Here is a 20,827-nt window from a genome sequence, read left to right on the forward strand (position 1 = left end):
TTCGGAAAAGTAAAACTTGAAAAAGTGAATTGTGACAAATTATTACATTTGGTGAGTGAAAGGATTTTGAATGTTGAAATTTATACTTTAGGATAGGAAGTTCGAAAAAAGAAAAAAATTTAATTATAGCTTCAATCTTGTATTTTGCTTAGATTGAGCTAATAGTGTACTTGACAGTTCTGCTGGGAAATTCCCGCTGATGAAAAAATTTTCGACTAAAATAATTCAAATCCAATGTCACTGACAAGTTCAGTCGAGTCATCATATTCGTACAGAGACATGGTCGATACGTTGATCCGTTGAAAGAACCGCCCCATAAAATTATCGGTTCGTAATATCTTGTCAATTCTTAACGCGAGTTCTGACTTTGATGTAAATTTTTTTTCTTTGTGTGAAATTTTTAGTATGCATGTAAGTATATTACCGAATGCGAAGTTCGGTATTTAATGGGCTCGGGAACTTCCTAGGAAAATAACCCTTATCGAAGCACTTGTGGACAGAGTTAGAGCCTGGCGTCTCGACGGCATCAACGAAACGAATACGAATTAAGTTTTTTCGATTCTGCAGAATAAAAGGAGAAAACTCGTTTCTACAGAGAACATTTTGACAGAATTGCGACCAGCAGTTTGTTTCTACAGAATTCATGCACACAAAATCGATTCTACAGAATTCGGTTCTGGAAGTTCGTTTTGTAAAACATACGATTTCTGCGTTTTTAAAATCATATCAAACATACACATGCCATCCACCCAGTCCATCTGGAAATGGCCGGAGGCGTATTTGCCGACTTGAAAACGTGGGGACCCAGTAAAAACTCTCCTATATTACATTAATTAAATATCGGGAGACGCGAAGTCTTGTAGACGTTGTTGGATATGTTAATGTTTCATCTATATTAAAATCTCAGGGACATAATTGTCGAAATCGGTTGTTATACGTCAAATTATTTTAATCGTCCGACACGGTGTACTGTTGCGCCGTCTAGATATCGACACAAGTCTTGTTCAAGGAATGAGCGAATCGGGAATTCCAATCTTTGTGGAATATCTCTTCCAGCTGTTGTCGTATGCTTCCCTCATTCTTGTTACCAACGTCCTCGAAGACCACCCCTATCCCTGTGGAACAAATGACAGTTCGCTTTTCATCGATTGCAACAATTATCGAGAATCCTGGTACAGTAATCAGCAGGTACGTGTCACTGTTCGCAAACTATTCGATACTTGCCTGCTGTGGAAACGAAATAATCTCCGGACCAGTTGCTTGTGCCAATGTAAGCGGCGATATCCGTAACCATGTATTTGTTGTGGTTAAATCTGCTGCGCGGTATTTTATCAAGATCTGGGTTTGTCGGGACGATGAATATCTTCTAGAAAATGAAAAGAGATAGGAGTGAAATGATTAGCTTGATATCGAATTGCAGCTGCGGAGCACTTATCAGTATTTAATTTCAGTGATTTTCTGTGTAAATTTTCTGCATTTCTGAATCATTACATCGGTATTCGTTTCAGCTTAGTCTCGACTTTCATAATTTAGAATGGGTCGTGATGTGTACCGATAATGCTAAGGGCAATGCGGAGATTTGCTCTCAGATGAAGGAACGTAACGTGGGGTATTATTGTCCGCAAGCTGAAAAAAAAAAAAAAAAAAAACGATTTGGTAAAAATTGACGTGCTTAAATAATTTTTTAGTATTAGAAGATAACATGAACCTGGAAAAGATTTGTCTCATGATATCGAACGACTTCAAGAATTCCACTGACTAATGACTGCAGGTGTGCGCAAGATTTCAGGTGTATGGTCCACCCTCCGTTATGTTGTACTTTCTTTTTATGCGGTATACGAGTTCTGCAATTATTTAACTTCCTTGATCAACGATTAGATTGAAATCAAAAAATCGTTCGCTTCGCCTTGCCGGTGATTTAAAAAACTTTTCACGTAAATACAAATTACCTTGATAAAGCGAAAGTTATTTTATAAACGTATTAAATATAAAGTGATATTCATATACTAACTGCTTCGATTTTGACATTTCTGTAACTGTTCGTAAGAACTGTTAACGACTTGAGGAAATAATCGGCGGATGGTGGTGAATGTTTCCCCCTGGATATGAGCAGTTTGACGTGGACCTTGTGCTCGATTGCAGCTGACCGCAAAGCGTCGTCAATAATTGGACAGTATCTGTGAAAAAACAGGTTTGAATTACAGATCTATCGCCGGGTTTTTAACCTTCTTTCAATGTGATTCGCGAAACGGCTCGTGAAGTGAAGGCGAACCTCTTCACTCGATTTCGTTGGAACGATTACCTAACTTTTGAAAAAAAGAAAGAAAACCTCAAATGTCGGGTTTGTTTATTGTTTCGCATGCATTTCCGATGACAATATACTGTAACGCGTAAACTATCTTACGTAACGATAGAACGAAAGTATAATTCGGCAAAGTGTGCGCTCCACTGAACTAAACATTGCCCTAATATTTATTAGGTACGTACGTAGTAGCCTAGAAATTCACAACAAGTCGCAAGCGCCGATGAGACTGTTTATTGAATACATTGAAGTAGGAACATTATTCAAAAGCGGAAGAAAAACAAGTTAGCAATTTGCGAGTGAACGTCATGCGGTTTTTACGGTGGGTTTATCCCATTCTGCGATGCCTATAATATCCTGAGGACTAGATTGGCGATCAATGTTATGTATATTTCGAAGAAACGGTAATCGGGGCCGGGAAAAAGTTTTTGCATATACGTACTTCATTTTAGGCGTGTAAAGAGTCAGCGGGAAAAAGTCCATTACCGATATGTAAATGAACTTTTCAGCCTTATCGATGCAGTGCAGAATTGCATCTAAATCATTTGTTCTTCCTCGAGGTGACATCGGTGGTGGTGAGCTCTATGCAAAAAGAAACAAATTATTTATACACACAAGAAAGGGATTTGTGAAATTTTCTACACATGGCGATTAAACTTGTTGAAAGAAATGTTTTATCGGTTGAAAGAAATGTTATTTGATCCAAAAAAAGGTATGAGAATAACAATTTGTATTGTCAAGTGAAACGAAATGTAATTGCATTGACAAAATATTTCTTTTACCGCATTTCATGGCCATATTCCGTGCGTTCAACAAATTTTTTTTCCATTCTAATAATGGGGCAATCTCCGAATTGCGTCTATCAGAATAAACAGGTTTTTCTTGCGTATTAAGCGAATGTCGAGCCAAAGAAGTCACACGCCAATGAAAAATATTCAAAATATTTGGGTACGAGGTACTTCTTTTCAAGTCCGGAGACTGACTGTTATTATAATAATAGTCATTGGTCGAGTAACCGTACGATAGACAGAAGATTAGGGGCGAGGGGGGTAGCCCCGACCATGTCCAAAATGTATGCTCGCTTGCTGTTTTCTATCAATGTTTTTGTTTTCCTGTGTTCGTTTTTGTCCTACTAAGAACGTGCAATTCGTAGAACTCGACCTGTCTTTGCGTTCGCTCGTGAAAGCGTCAGTACTGAACTATGTGCGACACGATCACATCACGCTCAACTTTAAAAAGAGTGTACCGTTGAAAAAACGTAAGTTATTATATTCTTTACCGGGCCAAAATTTAGTATAATAATTATATCTTACATGTTTTTTTTCGTTTGGAAAAATTAACATTAGTTTTAATACTAAAGCCATGTTTTTGTTCAAAATCGAATCGGGTAGCTCTGGCCACCACTTTGGCGGGTACCTCCACCCACTTATTCAAAGGCGAACATTAATACAAAAAATTTACTTAAATTACCTGTCCTTTGTTTATCGTAGGTGGGCGTCAAAATGCCTAAATTCAAAGGGAGAATAACAAATCGAGAAAATATGAAAATAGCGAACAAAAAAAAAAGACGTTGAATGCATAATTTGTGGCGAAACATTTGATGAAGACATGGATCCAATGCCGCAAATGCGAAGACTGGGCTCATGAGGCATGTGTTAATATAAATCCAGGCGATTTGTATTACACATGTGACGTTTGTGTCGCCAAAGATCGATTCCGCAGTTAATTATTACGGTGGGCGGAGATACCCGCCACTTTTCTGGAGAGGTCAAATTTAAGCCAAAGTTAAAAATATCTTTATTCAAGTTTCTGATAATTTGTAATTTTTTTCCTACGATATTTCATTAAAATATATCTTGCTTATAATTGTTGTGCAGTTTCGATTATTTCTCCACCCTTAATTTGAGGCATGATCATAAAAATAGAAAACTGGATGGGGCTACCCCCCTTTCCCCTAAACATTTGGTTACCGATGTGATCGTTATAACGGCATCAGGCGTACCAGGGTGTATAAGGGTTGTGAACACAACTTCGTTACACTATGTATGAATTGACATGCGCAAATTTAACGTTACAGTTGGTTTACGTAATTATCGCGACTACGTAATTATAGTGGTGTTCTCAATATCATTCAAACACCCCCCCCCCCCCCCCCCCCCCCCCCGCCCAACCGCCAACCCCCTCACTCCAGGACTTCTCGCCTGGATATGTATGTCATTTTACTTATATGTTATATACGACCATGTCATTGGTTGGTTAGGGGTTATTGCATCGCAATCAAATAAAAACGCACCTATCTCTCCCTCTCCATGTTATTCCTAATTTTCTGCTTTGCTTCAACTCACTCCTACACTTTATCATAACTGCCGCTTCATGTATATTTTCATCTGCTCTTGTTTCCGTTTACTTTGCTTTCTGTCTTTCACAAACTTTAAGTTATATTTCTGTGCTCTTGCTCTCTCTGTCGCTGTCATTGCTCCCCGTTTCTAAATTAATCTGCTGTGTATGTAATTGTCCAACATCTCTTTATTCTATTTTATTTTATTTTGTTTTATTTTATTTCTGTTCTATTTTATTTATACTATTCTATTGTATTCTATTTATTTCATTTATTTTTATTTATTTATTTATTTATCCATCTATTATTTATTTATTTATCTTTCATCCATTCACTTGTTTACTTATTTATTTAATTATTTATTTATTTATTTATTCACTTATTTATTTATTTATTTATTTGTTTATTTATTTATTTATTTATTTATTTCTATTTTATCTTCGTGTATTTCATTTCATCTTATTTTATTTCTGGTCTAGTTTATTTTATTTTACTCTATTGTACTTTATCTTGTTTTATGTTAGTCCTAATTTTCTGCTTCACTTCTACTTGCTCTTGCATTTCTATCATAACTGCCGCTTCACGTATATTTTCATCTGCTTATTTCCGTTTTCTTTGCTTTCTGTCTTTCACTAACCTTAAGCTACATTTCTGTGCTCTCGCTCTCTCTGTCGCTGTCACTGTTCCCCATTTCTGAATTAGTATGCTGTCCTTGTAATTGTCCAACATCGCCATGGACATAATAAACTATATATCTATCTATCTCTGTATCTCTTACCGCAATGAATGCCTTGTACTTATTTCCACCCGACGTGAAGTTCATAGGATTGCTGAGGTTTGTTTTTGTAGCCAAGGATTCTGGTCAAACCGCAGGAACTTTACCGTTTTCGGAAACTTTCCAGTACACCTAGACAACAGGAGAAACAAATTATGAAAATAATCAACAAAAATTGATACAGGTCTGTTTACGTAGAGTTCACCGCGAGATGTTTGTACTAATTACACGCACGTCGAATATTTTTGCTATGTCGTCAGCCAGACAAGAGCAGTTGATAGCGACCAGTCCCAATTCTTTGATTTGGGTCAACGCACGCCAGTCCATATTTGCGGATCCAACGTAGATGTGAATGCGATAGATTATCCACAATTTCGTATGCAGCAGTCCAGCTCCTAAAAGGCTCGGAAAGTCTAAGCTTCTCACCTGTTAAAAATCGTATCGAGTTGAACCCTTGCGATGATAATTGGATGATTAACGAACGTGATTAGATAGATGAATTTGAGAAAAATGAAGAAGCATGCAAATCATCTGCGTGACTGTTTGCAGAGTGATTAATGTATTTTTTTACTAATTGCTCGGTTTTAGCGTACGTGCAATGACAACCGGAAGTAATATTTCCAGTCTTTTCCAAGCTAAATAGTTCCACAACATTTTTCGCGTAATCGAAACTGAAACTTCGAGTGACTTTGCATTACGAGTTTATCGGTCTGTGTATTAGCGTTTTTGGACTTGATCCGTTTCGATTCTGGTCATACTGGAATTTGTACTACGAAATCCTGCTTCGTGGAGTCAAAATACATTATGAATATTAACACTGATGTGGGCCGACGATTGAGGATTTGACCATAAGACGGAATAAAATAAAAATGAGAATAAAAAAGGAACACTCTGAACGAGTAACGCCGCACGCTGAATAATTAATGCCTAGTCTTCCTTGGGGTATAAATTTGAATCACTTATCTCAAGTTCAGCAAAAAATATCAGAGATGTTTATGATTCTAACATCGACGGTCGAACAGCTCTTATTTTCGATGCAAAAGGTTCAGCAGTTATGTATATGGGGCAATCCGTGTCAAATCGATCTGGGTATGAAACTTGACCTCTTCGATTTGACTCGCGATTTTTTATATTATCATTTTGACTCCCGAAAACATTAATTTTTTTCGAAATCTTGCGAGTCTATTGGAATTAGCTGTAATATTTGCAACCAGCCACATTGATTGATACAATTTAAAAATATCCATAGTAATCTGACTTTTCCTTTTGATTGAAAGATATTTGTTGTTGAAAAATAAAAGTGTAGGAATTTTTTTAAGTGAAAAGGAAGAGTCAGGCCACCATAAACTGTTATTTGGTTTTTGTGCGTTTTTAGGAATATTTTCAGATTTTTAAATTGTATCGATTAGTATGGCCGTTTGCAAAAATCGTGAGTAATTCCAGTGAATGTGAAAAATTAAAAAAAAAATAGTACTTTCCAGAATTAATCATGTATAAAATGGCAAGTCAAATCGGAAACGTCAAATTTCAGAGCCGGGTCGATTTAATGTGGACTGCCCCATACACATGGACCCGATATCGGTAAAGATCATCACAGGTGCGCTTCGGATGACGAAGTTGCCCAACTTGTACCCACGTGTCTTGTATAATTTACAAATGGTTGATTGTTTCATGGGTCGTCAGACCGTGGTTTCTCTCGCGTTAGAGTGAAATCAATAAGTCTTCTTCCCGGGTCGTTTAACGGAAGATTGATTGCGCGACGTTCCCAAACTCGTCAGAGAACAGCAACTTACTACACATTTTCGATCATTTATCCTCACCTGTTTTCTACCTCCAACCCTTCAAACGAGGCCTTCATTTCACTTTTGTGAGGTCGGATCTAACGTTACCTGGGCATTGGCCTTCTTCGCCAGATACTCTGTATCCTCATTGGGGAACTTTTGCGAGGGAATATTCTGCGCGAATCTCAACCGCACTCCTCGATCGCTCCCACCCTCCAATAAGGCCTCGAATACGTCTTCACCCTGCGAAAGAGATTCGGAACTTTGGACTCCGTATATAAAGAAGGAGTATTGGCTAATTTCATCGTCGACTTATGATTATACCTCTTTGGCACTAACGTTGGGATAAACGTCCTGCTCTCTCAACTTCCAGTACATTGCAGCGATTTCTATCGATGATTGCGCGGACGCGATCAACTCCATCCACGAATTGTACGTGCTCGGATGCTGGACTGAGTTGTTGGGATAAACCATTCCGATCGGAATTGATTCCACCAAATTGATCTTACAACTGTCCATACAAGTCGCTCCCGAGTCCTTCCCGAATGTCGAGTTCGATGAGTGTTTGTCTCCTGCGTGGATCAGCAGGGGAAGCAGGACTACGAACACGATAAGTATCAGGATGGCAGTGATAGGAATGCAGCTGCGTCTGTACCACCCTTGAGCTCCCCATCTGAAATCGGAATGGGAATGCAATGTTGTTGGCTGGGCGATTCGCATAATGTGTGTTTGAATTTTTCGTTTGCCGTTTTTATTTTGTAAGGGTTAATAGATATTTATTGAAAAGTTTTTAGTGACATTCGAGATTACATGTTTTAAGGAACTTGTAGAAAATATTTCATTAAAAATATGAAAATTTGCAGGGAATATGGCTATTTTCCAGCAATACCTCTTTTTACGGTGGCCACGACAACTCCATAACCGCCCATCTGATTGTGAAATCAGAAATCTAGGAGATTATGAAAATGTGTTGCATCTTCAAAGGCCTGAAGTAAGGATTTTTTCTGTTGCAAACAGCCAAAAATTTAGCACCTCAAAAGGCGAATTTTTTATTGAAATTGTTCTCATTTTTTAGAATATTAGAATTATGACGTATCATTTGTTCTAACATGGTCTCCCTGGGTTGCGATTTGAGATAAGCGTTTCTGGAATGATCATGGCTATCGCTAGTGACGTCAAACAAGCGCAATTAGGCTAAGCATTAGACACCCTTTGAACTTTCCGTTCACAAATTCTTTTCGAACTGAAATAATAATAACAAAAACGTACGATACTTTATGTAACAAAAGTGTGGCCTCCAAAAAAGCACACTTTTACGTAATTCGATGCATTTTTTCTACGGTCGAAAAAACGATTATTGTACTTACGGAATGAAGGTAAACAAGCGGCGTTAGCCTGACCTTAAGCCAGCCCTGAAATTTCCCGTTTTCTCATGGCAGGTTTCAAGTTCAAAAACATATTAATACCCAATTCGAATTTCGAATTACAAATTCAGATTCGTGATTGACGATTCCAAAGCCCTTGTATGCCATATTACATGAAAATATGACGATTTTTTTTATTTTGAACCATCATAATGGAACCACTATAATACCGAGATATCTTTTTCAAGTTTTTAGAAATCATTTCTGAAGCAAAATATCACGTTCGGCGTGAATTTCACCCAGTGTGACCGTTGTTAAAAGCTTGTTGATAAATATTTTTTAAACCGACTAAAAAAAATTCGTATAAATCACGTTATTTTTTCGATGTGAGAGCTTGTTTTTCTTACCTCATTTTCTAGAATTTATTGCTAAAAATCTATAATGATATAGAATTTGAACTATCTTTTTAAAAAAAATTATTGTAAGATATCAGAAAATGGCGGTAGGCATAATAGCGTAAAAAGTGTATCTTTTACTCTTCGACGTGATTTTTGAAGTTCAAGTTATCCTAAATAGAAAATTCAAAAAGATTATTAAAATATATGAGTATGGCTATGGTCCAAACCTAGAATAGAAATTTAGGTCCAAACTCCAATTATGTCGATATTGTAGAAATTTGCAATTTCGCATAACTTTGAAGTCGAAACATCATGTTAACACGTTTTTTTACTACACTACACAAAAAAGTACTATAGTATTACTTCGCTTATTTGATATTTCGCTTGCGTTGCGCCATCACACCAGTTAGATAGTTAAACAATAAGGTAGAATCACAGGTAAGAATATTTATCTAGTATTAAGTTAGTCTATAAGGGAGTTACAATTGTTAATGAAAATACTTATATTCTTACAAATACAATTTAGTTACTTAATCTAATCGTAACCAAGAAAAAGATTATTGCCACATATTATATATACCTATAATTTGGTCATTAAAAAATATTCAAATTTAAGCTAGAGAGAACAAGGTAAGTTTATGACTAGAGGATTACATTGTAATTGACAGATTACTCACTTAAAATACGACATCCTAACGGCCCAGGTGTTTATGATTGCACCATTTGGGAGGAAGTGATATTTTGAGCAGTGGCAATTGACATTTCAGTTAGATCCAAACAGAGTGATCCACCGTTCGACACCTAGCCGCGACGCCAATATGACGTCATTCTCTGGGCCTTGCGACTCGTATTGGACCACCGATTCCTTATTTAGTGCATTGAAGCAGCGCAGGGTGGCGCTGCAGACGTGCCTCCCCTGCACCGTTCGACCCCCTACTCTAGCATAGACTACGCCAATACGACGCCATTCTGCCGTGAGATTGCGTGAGATCCAGTGAGATCGTTGTTGTGCAGTTGTTACGTCTGAGTAGTGCTGATCGTGTAAGAATTCCTGATGTATTGGACTGTATTGAATCTGTGAGAATTTTGAGTGACAGAAAATTGTTGTTTGTGCAGTTTCATTCGGCCGTTTCATTACCAAATCCTACGTAAGTACAATGGACCAAACATACCGCCGGTTGAAATTTGAGGTTATCTGATATTTGTATCAAATTTTCTAACAAACTACTTTTCGATTACAGGAAAATGCCTCCTGCAAAGGATGTATCTGTAGGAAAGTGCATAGTTCCCGCATGTACTTCACACAGAACTAAAATCACTACCCATCGAATACCTAAAGATCCGACGAAAGCTAAAGCTTGGTTAGAGAAAATTAACAATCCAGATGTTATGGGTATAGACCCTGTTATATTAAATAAAAGTTACGTAGTTTGTAAGCTTCATTTTTCGTCGGATTGTTATGTACCACTAGTCGGAAAAGCAACATTAAAACCTGATGCTGTGCCTAACCAACTTTTACCATCGAGGGAGCTTGAACAACAAGAGCTTTAAATACCACTGCAGGAAAATCCGAATATCAGGAAAGTAACCCCTTCCAATATATTCCAAGGATTTTCCAAGTAGTTCTGTATTGCTAGAGAACCTTGATGAAACAGAGTTTCATCAATGATCCTTTACTCAATGTTGTTCAGAAGTCACCAGACACGACTAACATTAATATAATAAAAATAAAAAGATTGAGGTTGCTGAGGTTTGTATCATGCCAAACACATTTGACTCCTAGAGCTAGGCATTTATATAAACAAGCTAGCCAGTTCAAGAAAAAGCAGACATATATAGACGTAGAAATTTATCATTCAAAGAACGTCTCGTAGCTGCAACTGAATATTCTGAAAAAAATAACATCAAGTCCCTTTTTGACAAATTAACTGCCAGACAAATAATGCTTATGAAATTACAATTACAGAATGGCAATAAAAATGTTAGAGGTCAAAGATTTACTGTTGAAGAAAAGTCGCTTGCTTTGGCTTTATACAAATCCTCTGGAAGAGGTTATCGTGTTTAGAAATCTTTATTCCCATTATTTTCGACATGAACTCTTTTAGAAATGTTGAGTAGGTTGTATTTAGATACCGGTCTCAACTGTGCACTGTTAAAATGTTGAAAAAAAACTGTTTCCACTTTAATAAACCCACAAGACAAATTGGTGACTTTGGTTTGGGATGAAATGAAACTAGAACCTAATTTGAAATATGATGCCAAAGCTGATAAGATTATTGGCTTTGAAGACTGGGATGTTCGCAGAACCTCAGTATTTACAGATCACGCGCCAGTTTTTATGGTTCATGGCATCAAATGCAATTGGAAAATGCCATAAGTAATATCCAACGACAGCTCTCCCACAGTCAATATTAACGAAGACTACGTACGCTTATACAGCAGGATATGTAGCACGCAGACTTTTGAAATCTGTGCAAGCCTGTTCAGAGTACAAATCGACCATCCTAGCAATGGAACCTTCGCCAGATTTGCACGGAAAATTAGAAAGTAGAGTTTGATGAAGAAGTACATGCCTTGATGTACGTTAGCGACAATTTTTTGACTTCCGTCCAAAAATTTGATAAAATCATCCATCGTTTGCTTCCATCGATTAGTTTTAGAAGAAATTTGTTTAAGAATCTCAAAGCAAAATTGGGTGAAGAGGATTGTCTCGGGTGGCTTGGTTGCTCTGCTCTTGCGTTGAAAATCCAGAATAACTTTAAACAATTTTCTGTGTCCCTGCACATCCATACATTCTGTACAAATGTAAATAAAATTTTAAATGGGAAAGAAGTTAGATATACTAACAGTACTAATAAAGTTTTTTGACAAGCACAGATATATCGTGAAAAACAATTTAAGTCAAGTTCTCGGTAAAGAATACATGAGAGTTAAAAAACAATGCATAATCTTTATACATTCACTATCTGACTTCTTTCGCCTAGTACATATTGTATATAATTTGTATTTCTGTGATATAATTTTGTGTTCTACCTTTGACGTAATTACTTACTATTACTTGTATTTAGTTGATAACTATTGCGTAACTCGTATAATTTTAATTTGTTTTCAAAGTATATAATAATTTTATTTATACCTTTCACTTAATGTTACTTGTATATATTTGATAACTATTACATAAATTGTATATTCTTAGTTCTATATTTAATATTAAATTGAGGCGGATATATATATATTTTTTTCAGACTATAAACTGACCAGGGTTTTTGCCTTCTGTTTTTTGCCCTTTTTTCAATTCAATTATACTTTAATGACAATAAATTATTTATTTAAAAATTTCAAGTGATTGATCAAATTTATTCAAAGTGTTAAAGCATACAAGTGATGTAGTCAGTTTGTCCTGTAAAAGGGTCAAACTGACCATACCACTTGTATCGCTTGTATTATCAACCCATCCATCACGAATCAACTGAAATACGTTGAAGCAACAATTTGAAAGCACCGCCATTCGCGGTTTAGTACATGGAAGCAGCGCAGGGTGGCGCGCGAGTTTTGCAACAGCCGAATACACGGGCACGGGAGTGAGAAGTCTCCTGCCATCTATTCTAGGTCTCCTCCGTCGGCGAGGAAGCCTGGCATATTTGATATCGGCACGTATTGGTGTGTTGGCGCGTTCAACAAGCGCCAGTTTGATAAAATTTCAATTCCAGGGCCTTGAAAGTTGAGCCGGAAGTGTTTTTTTTATTGACGCAGATGTGTTGGATAAGTTTATCTATATCCTATTGCAATATCAAGCTAGCCAGATGAGTCTTACGCACAAATCATTATCCATCTACAGGTTATGAGATACATTCACCTGTCAGTCAACGGCTGATGTGAAGAATTTACGGATAAACGTGAACGCATACGATACTTAAATGATGGGAACCTATGCAAGAGAATTAATAATATGGTAGGCACCCTTCTCATTGTTTTATATTCTATATCAAGTACTTATAATTACTCAATACACAGAGTTTCTTGTTGATCATGTTTTAACACCATAACTCGAGTTCAACTCAGTTATACGACGTTAACAATAAAAATAACAATACTGTATTTCGCACTCAACCGGTTTTCGAATCTTAGCCTTCAACACGAACTTTAGAAATGTCTATGTATATTAATCACGGAGGTCACTCGTCAGAGAAGTCCTGGAAACCAGGGAAAAGTCAGGGAATTCTTGATTCGGTTAAGGAAGTTAGAGGAAAATCAGAGAATCTTTTAATTGGTTAGGGAAAATGAACGGTGGTCTGGCGGAATAAGTAAAAACTAGGCATCTCCCACGAAAAATTAAAATTTGAAAATATTGCATGCTGGAAATTGTTAATTAATACAAATCGTGTTGAGCTTCAAAGTGCTTTGCGGTCAAACAATTTCGTACTGTACACGAGAGACATTTTTATAAATTCCATAAAAGAAACATTGCTTCCCGGGAACATTTCTTTGATTAGCACTATACACTCATAGTGAAATTATAATTAGCGTGAACAAGATGCAGGGGTTAGCATAAGTAGAAAGGGTGTCTTAGTCTCTGTAAAAGATATTCTGTCTACATAATAAATAAGTTTATACATGGATCTAAATATTATATTCAAATTTTCGTGAACTAAGTTGGATATTCTTCGCCGTTAACATCTATGAAAGGAAATAATTTTTAAATGATATTTCTTTGGGTCGGCATTAAATAGATTGTGACTATATTTTTAAGTACTGATTAATTCATACCTTCATTATTAGTCATATTTATTGGCAATATTACTAGTATTTTAGTCAGCGAAAGAATCTGAATTTGGGCAAGGAAAGTCAGGGAAAACTCACGGAATTCTTCCGACAGTTTTTAGTGGTCATGATGTTACGAAATACCGCATATGGTTGCCAGAAAATGCTTATCAAAGATGTTTTTCCATGGACCATATTTATGACTGTTGTCAATTCACTGACTGGGACTTGAACTTTATACTCGTTTAAAACTTTATCAGCATTGATTCCTTTATTTAGTTTCACGAAAAATGTCTTCATGCCAGTGAGCCAAGACAAGACAGCAATATAATTTAACATTTGAAATTATTATAACACTGTTGTAGACATAATTATTCCTTTTATTAATTAATTAATTAATTAATTACATTTTGATCTAGTATAAAGTTCATCAAATACTATTTAATCACTTATGTTATGAAAATCTAATTTTTCAGCATTTTGATAATACTATCAGTAAGTACAGTATATGGGGTTAATAAACTGATAAAATCATTGCTCGAAAATGACAGCAATGTTACAAACATCCTTGAATCTTCTACAAATGAATACAGCTGGATTGTGAGATTATGTCTGAATTCATTAGGCTACGCTACCATATTATTACCTGGTTACTTGGTCTATAAATATGTTTGCTGCAGTAAATATCTGCAACGAAGTGGTGGGTATTTTGTTCAAATTGATGACAGGTTAGACTGTAAACTTTTCTTACCAGCAAATACAAATATAACAAATGATACCAAAAGTGTGAAAATACCATTTCTTTGTGTTTGTAGGAAAAGGATTCGTACACAGGGTCGTCCACGCTTGCATGGTTGGGCATGGAGACAAAGGTATACTGGATTCCCCTAGTTTCGGGGGACTGAATAATGCCCAACAGAGTCCGCGCACATTTCGGCAGGATGCATTGTTGCTTGTCTATTGTTTCTCAGGTTTACAATTCAGTTACTTGACATGGGGTTATTTACAAGAAAAAGTTATGACACAGGTATTGAAAATACCAGTTTATGATATTTTCATAATTCAATCTTGTGTCAAGTTTCCAAACAATACTAAGCATTGCATAATTTTTTTTCAGGAGTATGTTGATACGGATGGAAATAAAAGCCGTTATAGAGATTCTCAATTTTTAGTTTTCATTAATAGGATACTTGCATTTATAATGTCTGGACTGTATTTGCTTATCCAGAAACAGCCTCGCCATACAACGCCACTATACAAATATACATTCTGCTCATTATCAAATATTTTGAGTAGTTGGTGTCAATATGAAGCTCTTATGTATGTCAGCTTCCCAACGCAGGTTCAAACACTTTTCTTTGTTAAATCACTAGTCTAATTGTTGAAAAAGAAACCTAAATTTACTTTTCTAGACTATTTTCTATGTTTTAGGTGTTGGCTAAAGCTTGTAAAATCATTCCTGTTATGATAATGGGAAAAATAGTATCTCGTTCCAAGTATGAGTACTACGAATATGTTACTGCAGTGCTGATATCAATTGGTATGACATGTTTTATGCTGGGTAGTAGTGAGGATAAAGCTGGTAAGTTCATCCGCATAAATCTCAAATTAACCGACATGGGAGTAATCCTGTCAATTTCAGCACTGAAATTTAAATTAGAATGAAAATTGATGCAATCAGTTATGATAACATTGAAATAAATAATCTTCAAGTTTTCAAGTCCAGAGTAAAATTATGAATAACCTCACGTCAACTCTTCTTGTAATGATATTTTTTATGCTAATTAGTCGTTTTCCAGTATTTATATTTTGATGAAAATTCACGCTTTATATATTGTTATAGGAGGAGCTACTACAGCCTCCGGAGTTCTTTTATTAGGAGGGTACATGATGCTAGATAGTTTTACTAGTAATTGGCAGAATGCACTTTTTACTGAATATAGTGTGACAAGTGTCCAAATGATGTGTGGTGTGAACATGTTTTCCTGTCTCTTGACTGCGATGTCTCTCTTTCAGCAATCAAGTTTTGCTAATTCTTTAGCATTTATGGTTAAGGTAATATATTATACAATATACTAACAGAACGTCATTATCCACAGACCTTCTATTCTTAGGGATTAATAATTTTTTACATTTTTCTAGTATCCTGCATTTATCACAGATTGTTTGTTGATCTCAGTGTGTTCAGCAACTGGACAACTGTATATTTTCTATACCATTTCTAATTTTGGAGCTGTTACATTTGTTATCATCATGACAATTCGTCAGGTAAGAATACACTTTCGGACATATTCAAAATACCTAAAATGACGTTTTGTATTTATCAGATTTAAATATCTCAACACGCTAGGTGCTAGAAAGATTAGATTTGAAGAAGAGATCATTATATTGTGCTTAATGGAGGTTTCTACATTGTAAGCCCGAAAAATGTTCGATTTTGTAATAATATTTTATGCAAAAAATGTGTAATATAGAGTATTGATATTTGGTATGCTTACTAAGTGGTCTTTATTGAATATAATAATATTTTTTAAAGTTTGACAAAACGTGGTACAGGGAGTGGGAGGATATTCTTCGCTTGCAGAAGCGCTTCTGCACGCCCTAGATTAGCATTATAAAATATGGCAGGCACGTGTACAACGAACGTCTTCAATAGTTGAACCAGAATTATTCAAAAATCTTGAAACGCTTTTATTTTATGAAAAAAAAACTGCGAAAGTGTTTGGCAAAAAACTAACCTTCCCCTTTGATCACACACTATTTTTTTATTTTTCAATATTTTTTCCTCATTCTGGTTTAACTAATGAAGACGTTTGTTGTACACGTGCCTACCCAACTTCATAATGATTGCTCATCTAGGGCGTCTAGAAATACTTGCGCAAGCAAACAATAACATCACTGGTGCACCAACATATGTGTGGTATCTCTCTTTCCACTCCCAGTACCATGTTTTGTCAAACTTTCAAAAATATTATCATATTCAATAAAGACCGCTTAGTAAACGTACCAAGTATCAATATTCTACATTTCATATAATTTGCATGAGAAATTGCGGAAAAATCGAACATTTTTGAGCCCAACAAAGTAGAAACCTCCCTTCATGAACCAGAGCAAGTATTACTATTCGTAGTAAATGCTGCAATGTTTGGTCAATTTTTCATATACATAAAAGTTGCAATATTTACGATAATCACCTACCTGGTATTATTTCAGGGCCTAGCGATATTATTATCGTGTTTGATATACCATCACGATATAACAATCCTTGGTGTGTTCGGTGTACTACTGGTATTTTGTTCTGTGTTCCTACGCATATACTGTAGTCATCGAATTCGAGCAATTAGGAAGCTTAAAATTGAAGCACCAAGTATTAACACTTAAATCAAGGAACATTTCCAGAGGGCATGATAATTATTCGATAGTGTGGGAATTTGATGCAAGAGATAGTCTCTCGAGTTAACTGATTATCATTCGTGAGCTTTGAAGATGTGAATTTGTAGAATATACAAAATAATATTTTTTTATGAATATTGTAATGATTAAATAGAATAGTGCGACTATGGTACTTGATAATATTCTTTAGGGAATGAATGAAATGTAAACTAATTTTGTTTTGTCTTGAAAAAATTATTTTTGAGATATTTTTCAATCAAACATCGTAAATTATAACTCATACCTTGAAGGTTCAAATAGCAGACATAGGTGAAATTGAAAAATTGCACTGAGGCAATACTGAAGGTACGCTATAAATTTCACATTATAATTTTCTTCAAACGTAGATCTGATCAACTTGAAAAAGTTGGCAAACGTCAAGGCTACAAATAAGAGCCAAGCCAAAGATTAATGAAAAGTCCTTCAGGGTCTTTATATTTGTATAAGTAAGAAACGATAATTTTCATCCAAATGATGAACTTACGGCAGCCACAATTCAGTCCCATAAAGATAATCCTGTGGTTTTTTTAATCCAAAGAGCAAACAATGATCTAGCACTGTTAACTGTGAATTAATCCTGCTTAACTTGTAGTATGATATCTATATCTAATAAGATATAGACGGAAGGTAGCTTTATTTATAATTGTAGTGAGAACTACAGGTAATTCATATTTCGTATAGATATGTATCAGTTATACTGATAACAGATTTTATTTGTTATTGATTATTACTCAAAATGGTGATAAAAACGTAAGATGCCAATACATATAAGATAACAATTCACTGTAATACCTACATAGTGGGAGTGTTGAAATAAAACCAGCTCGAAAATTTTGGGGTTGTAGAGTAATTTATTCAACTTTTTATTTTCCAAAATTGTCACTAAAAGTGACAGTATAAAGTCGGTATTTCCTTATTTACAGATTTATTATGTTGAATAAATATTTCTAATTACTGATATAGTTTGTAAGGTAAAATTTGCAGTGTTTCATATTGACTTTTTACAACACGAAGTAAGACGATTAATAAATAATTAATTTAATGAAGAATAATTATGACTAGAAACTGAAATACAAGCAGGTACCGCCTGACAATTTGTTGTGTAGTACGTATAATTATTTTGCAGTTATTAAACTTCTTTATATGTATGCCATACCGTATTTAATCCTAATGAAAATTCAGAAAATGCAGTTCTTTGTTTGTAAAAAAGAAAAAAAAAACACTTGAAACACTCAGCAGTTTTTGATCGATTCAGTACAATGATGAGCTAAGATTATGATGTGATATATGGAATAAGATAATATATTTGGAGAGCACTGAATCATAATAACAGATTGTGTCCTTTTTACTTATTAATGTGTAAATAAATGTAGTTTACGTTTTTCAGTGAGAATTTGATGGAGAACAATGGATTATTATTAAAACTACTGTAATCTATGCACAATCAGCAAATTATATACAAATCTCAGTCTTGGGGGTCGAAATTCAAAAGAAACTAAAACATTTTTTTTTTTTTTGTTTAGATTAATTCACATCAAAACCTGTACACAATATGCTTTGGTAGATATTTATCAGAACTAGCTTTGGACTCGTGCATGAATGCGTGACTTGTATCGACTGGAGCATAATAATGGAACAAACTGGTAAGATGCAACGCTTCTTGTCATTCTTCTGTGGAGGGAGGGCGATAAATGGCTACAAGACACATGATGGATATGACAGATTCGGTAGCGTGCAAAAACAACTGAATACAACACAGGATACGTTCAAGGCGAAGAACAGACATCTGCCAATATAGAAAGTAAATAGTTGCCAGGGCACTAGGAATGGTTAGTAGAATACCCAGCATCAGGGGAGGTCCTTGTTCCGTAAAGTTTCCTTTTCTTCCCAGGTAAATACGTCCGGTTTCGGTTATGATGAGGAAAAGTAAGATCGCAAGTCCATGGAGAACGGATTCAACCGATGGTTGAGGTATTAGGCAGAGAGCTTTGAAAATACTCATTCCAAATTCGCAAACAGCAAACATGCCGAAGTAAAACGAATTCAAATACATCAGAATCTCATAGGTTAAGAAGGAGTTCACCACTGTCGGCATTGTTTCACTTTATTTGTACCACATACGTGCAAGTAGACATAACGTAATTAATATCTTCATCTGGTTGCTCTTATTTTAGACATCACTGGGTCTCAACTGAACAATAACTTCAAATCAGATATAAATACTGTCTACAGCTGTCTATTTATAATTTTACAACAAACGTTGCTCAGCTTGGAGTCACAGACAAGAAAGGAAACGCGGTGTGTAGCGATCACTGGTTTGATTAGTGATTCTTTTCATTCGTGGTATTGCCGCCCAAGCGGCGCTGACTTCAGGCTAGTCGCGAGATTCCGGAGCGCTGACGAGTTCAATCGTGGTGGAGTCGCGTCCCATATCCCGAATTCTACGAATTTTTGCTTAATTTGATAACATTTTAGTAATTAACTCGGTCCGTGAGGCTGGCCTTAGTAGGTGATACTTAAATAAACAGTTCAAAACCACGCAGAGGTTCGTTTCACGTGGTATGCTGGCAATCGATTTTTTTCAATGATGAACAAACGACGATCGCGATTTGCAGTTAAGACTCACACCATTGACTACTCACACTGGAGACTAAACTTGTTGTAAATATTTTCGGAGTATTCGTAAAGAAATCTTGTGTCGAGTGCACGGCTTACTTTAGATCGTGCCATTTTTATTTTCTCGCGAGTATTTCGGGTACGAGAACAGCTGCTGTACGATCGCTACAACAACACTATTGTGTCTTCACATTGACCTTGACCACTGTTCTTCGCAGATTGCTTGTGAATTTGCTCCTGGTATGACTTGCGTGCGAATCGTGCGAGAGAAACAACAAATATAAACCCTTCGACACTGCTTGTAACCATTATTTCTAATTTTCAACAGGCATGCATGTGCTCGAGTGTGGAAAACTATCTTCTCGAAGACGTCGAAGGTCATCGACCAGGATAGCTGAGCCGACTGACCCTACATTCTGGAAGCATCGAATGATCGGTAAGTTTCAAGACGCCGCAATCTTTGCCTGTGATTTCATGTGTGATCGGATGGGGAAAATTTTCATCGAGGTGTCATTGCCTACAGCGTTGCGAGCCTTTGTCTACTCCCTATGTTGAAAGATCGATAATTCGTTTTTAAGTTTAACCCACGGGTCCTCCCGTACCTGAGATTTAATTATATTCACGCGATTGCTGAATCGATGAAATTTAAAAGTGCGGCATAATGTCAAGTGATCAAATTGCATGATACATCTTGAATCATTTAGAATTTTAGAATCAGCCAACAAATATCTATCAACTACAGCTTTAGCTCGCTTATATAACTGATGTTTGCTGATATAATGCATATAAGAATAGTCCTCCAGCACGACTAAGCTAATGTATTATGCATTTAGTTATACTAGGTGTTAAAATGTTCTACTTCAGAATCTTTGCGAATAGGAATACGGCTTAGGTATCGAAAGCATGAGACGGTGCATTCAAAAATCACCTTATTGACATCTGTCTGTCTTGAAATTGAATTTTACATCGTAGGCATGTTAAGGGGCACAAAATCCCCCTCTCTCCTCTTACCCCAAAAAAATTCAACGCAATCAGTTGAAGGTAATCAAAACATCAACGG

At 35.9% G+C, this 20,827-nt stretch overlaps 3 protein-coding genes across 3 annotated transcripts; 1 reads left to right on the forward strand and 2 right to left on the reverse strand.

Annotated features, from left to right (window-relative positions):
- Positions 1–736: 736 nt before the first annotated feature.
- LOC124409073 (5'-3' exonuclease PLD3-like) lies at positions 737–8,972 on the reverse strand. Its single transcript, XM_046886466.1, is given in 9 exon segments — positions 737–1,115; positions 1,225–1,366; positions 2,012–2,177; positions 2,745–2,884; positions 5,419–5,547; positions 5,650–5,841; positions 7,305–7,439; positions 7,521–7,869; positions 8,968–8,972. Coding segments are annotated over 9 exon segments (1,392 nt in total). The 3' UTR covers positions 737–981.
- Positions 8,973–12,605: 3,633 nt separating this feature from the next.
- LOC124410092 (adenosine 3'-phospho 5'-phosphosulfate transporter 1) lies at positions 12,606–17,126 on the forward strand. Its single transcript, XM_046888238.1, has 8 exons — positions 12,606–12,910; positions 14,196–14,419; positions 14,535–14,746; positions 14,837–15,061; positions 15,151–15,301; positions 15,563–15,774; positions 15,862–15,987; positions 16,933–17,126. Exons 1-8 carry the CDS (start codon positions 12,876–12,878, stop codon positions 17,098–17,100), a joined length of 1,353 nt encoding a protein of 450 aa, XP_046744194.1. The 5' UTR covers positions 12,606–12,875; the 3' UTR covers positions 17,101–17,126.
- A 1,688-nt stretch (positions 17,127–18,814) lies between these two features.
- Positions 18,815–19,177, reverse strand: LOC124409075 (transmembrane protein 216-like). Its single transcript, XM_046886467.1, has one exon. It carries the CDS (start codon positions 19,175–19,177, stop codon positions 18,815–18,817), a length of 363 nt encoding a protein of 120 aa, XP_046742423.1.
- Between the last annotated feature and the right edge of the window lie 1,650 nt (positions 19,178–20,827).

This window comes from Diprion similis, chromosome 8, assembly GCF_021155765.1.
Source record: "Diprion similis isolate iyDipSimi1 chromosome 8, iyDipSimi1.1, whole genome shotgun sequence".
NCBI lineage: Eukaryota > Metazoa > Arthropoda > Insecta > Hymenoptera > Diprionidae > Diprion > Diprion similis.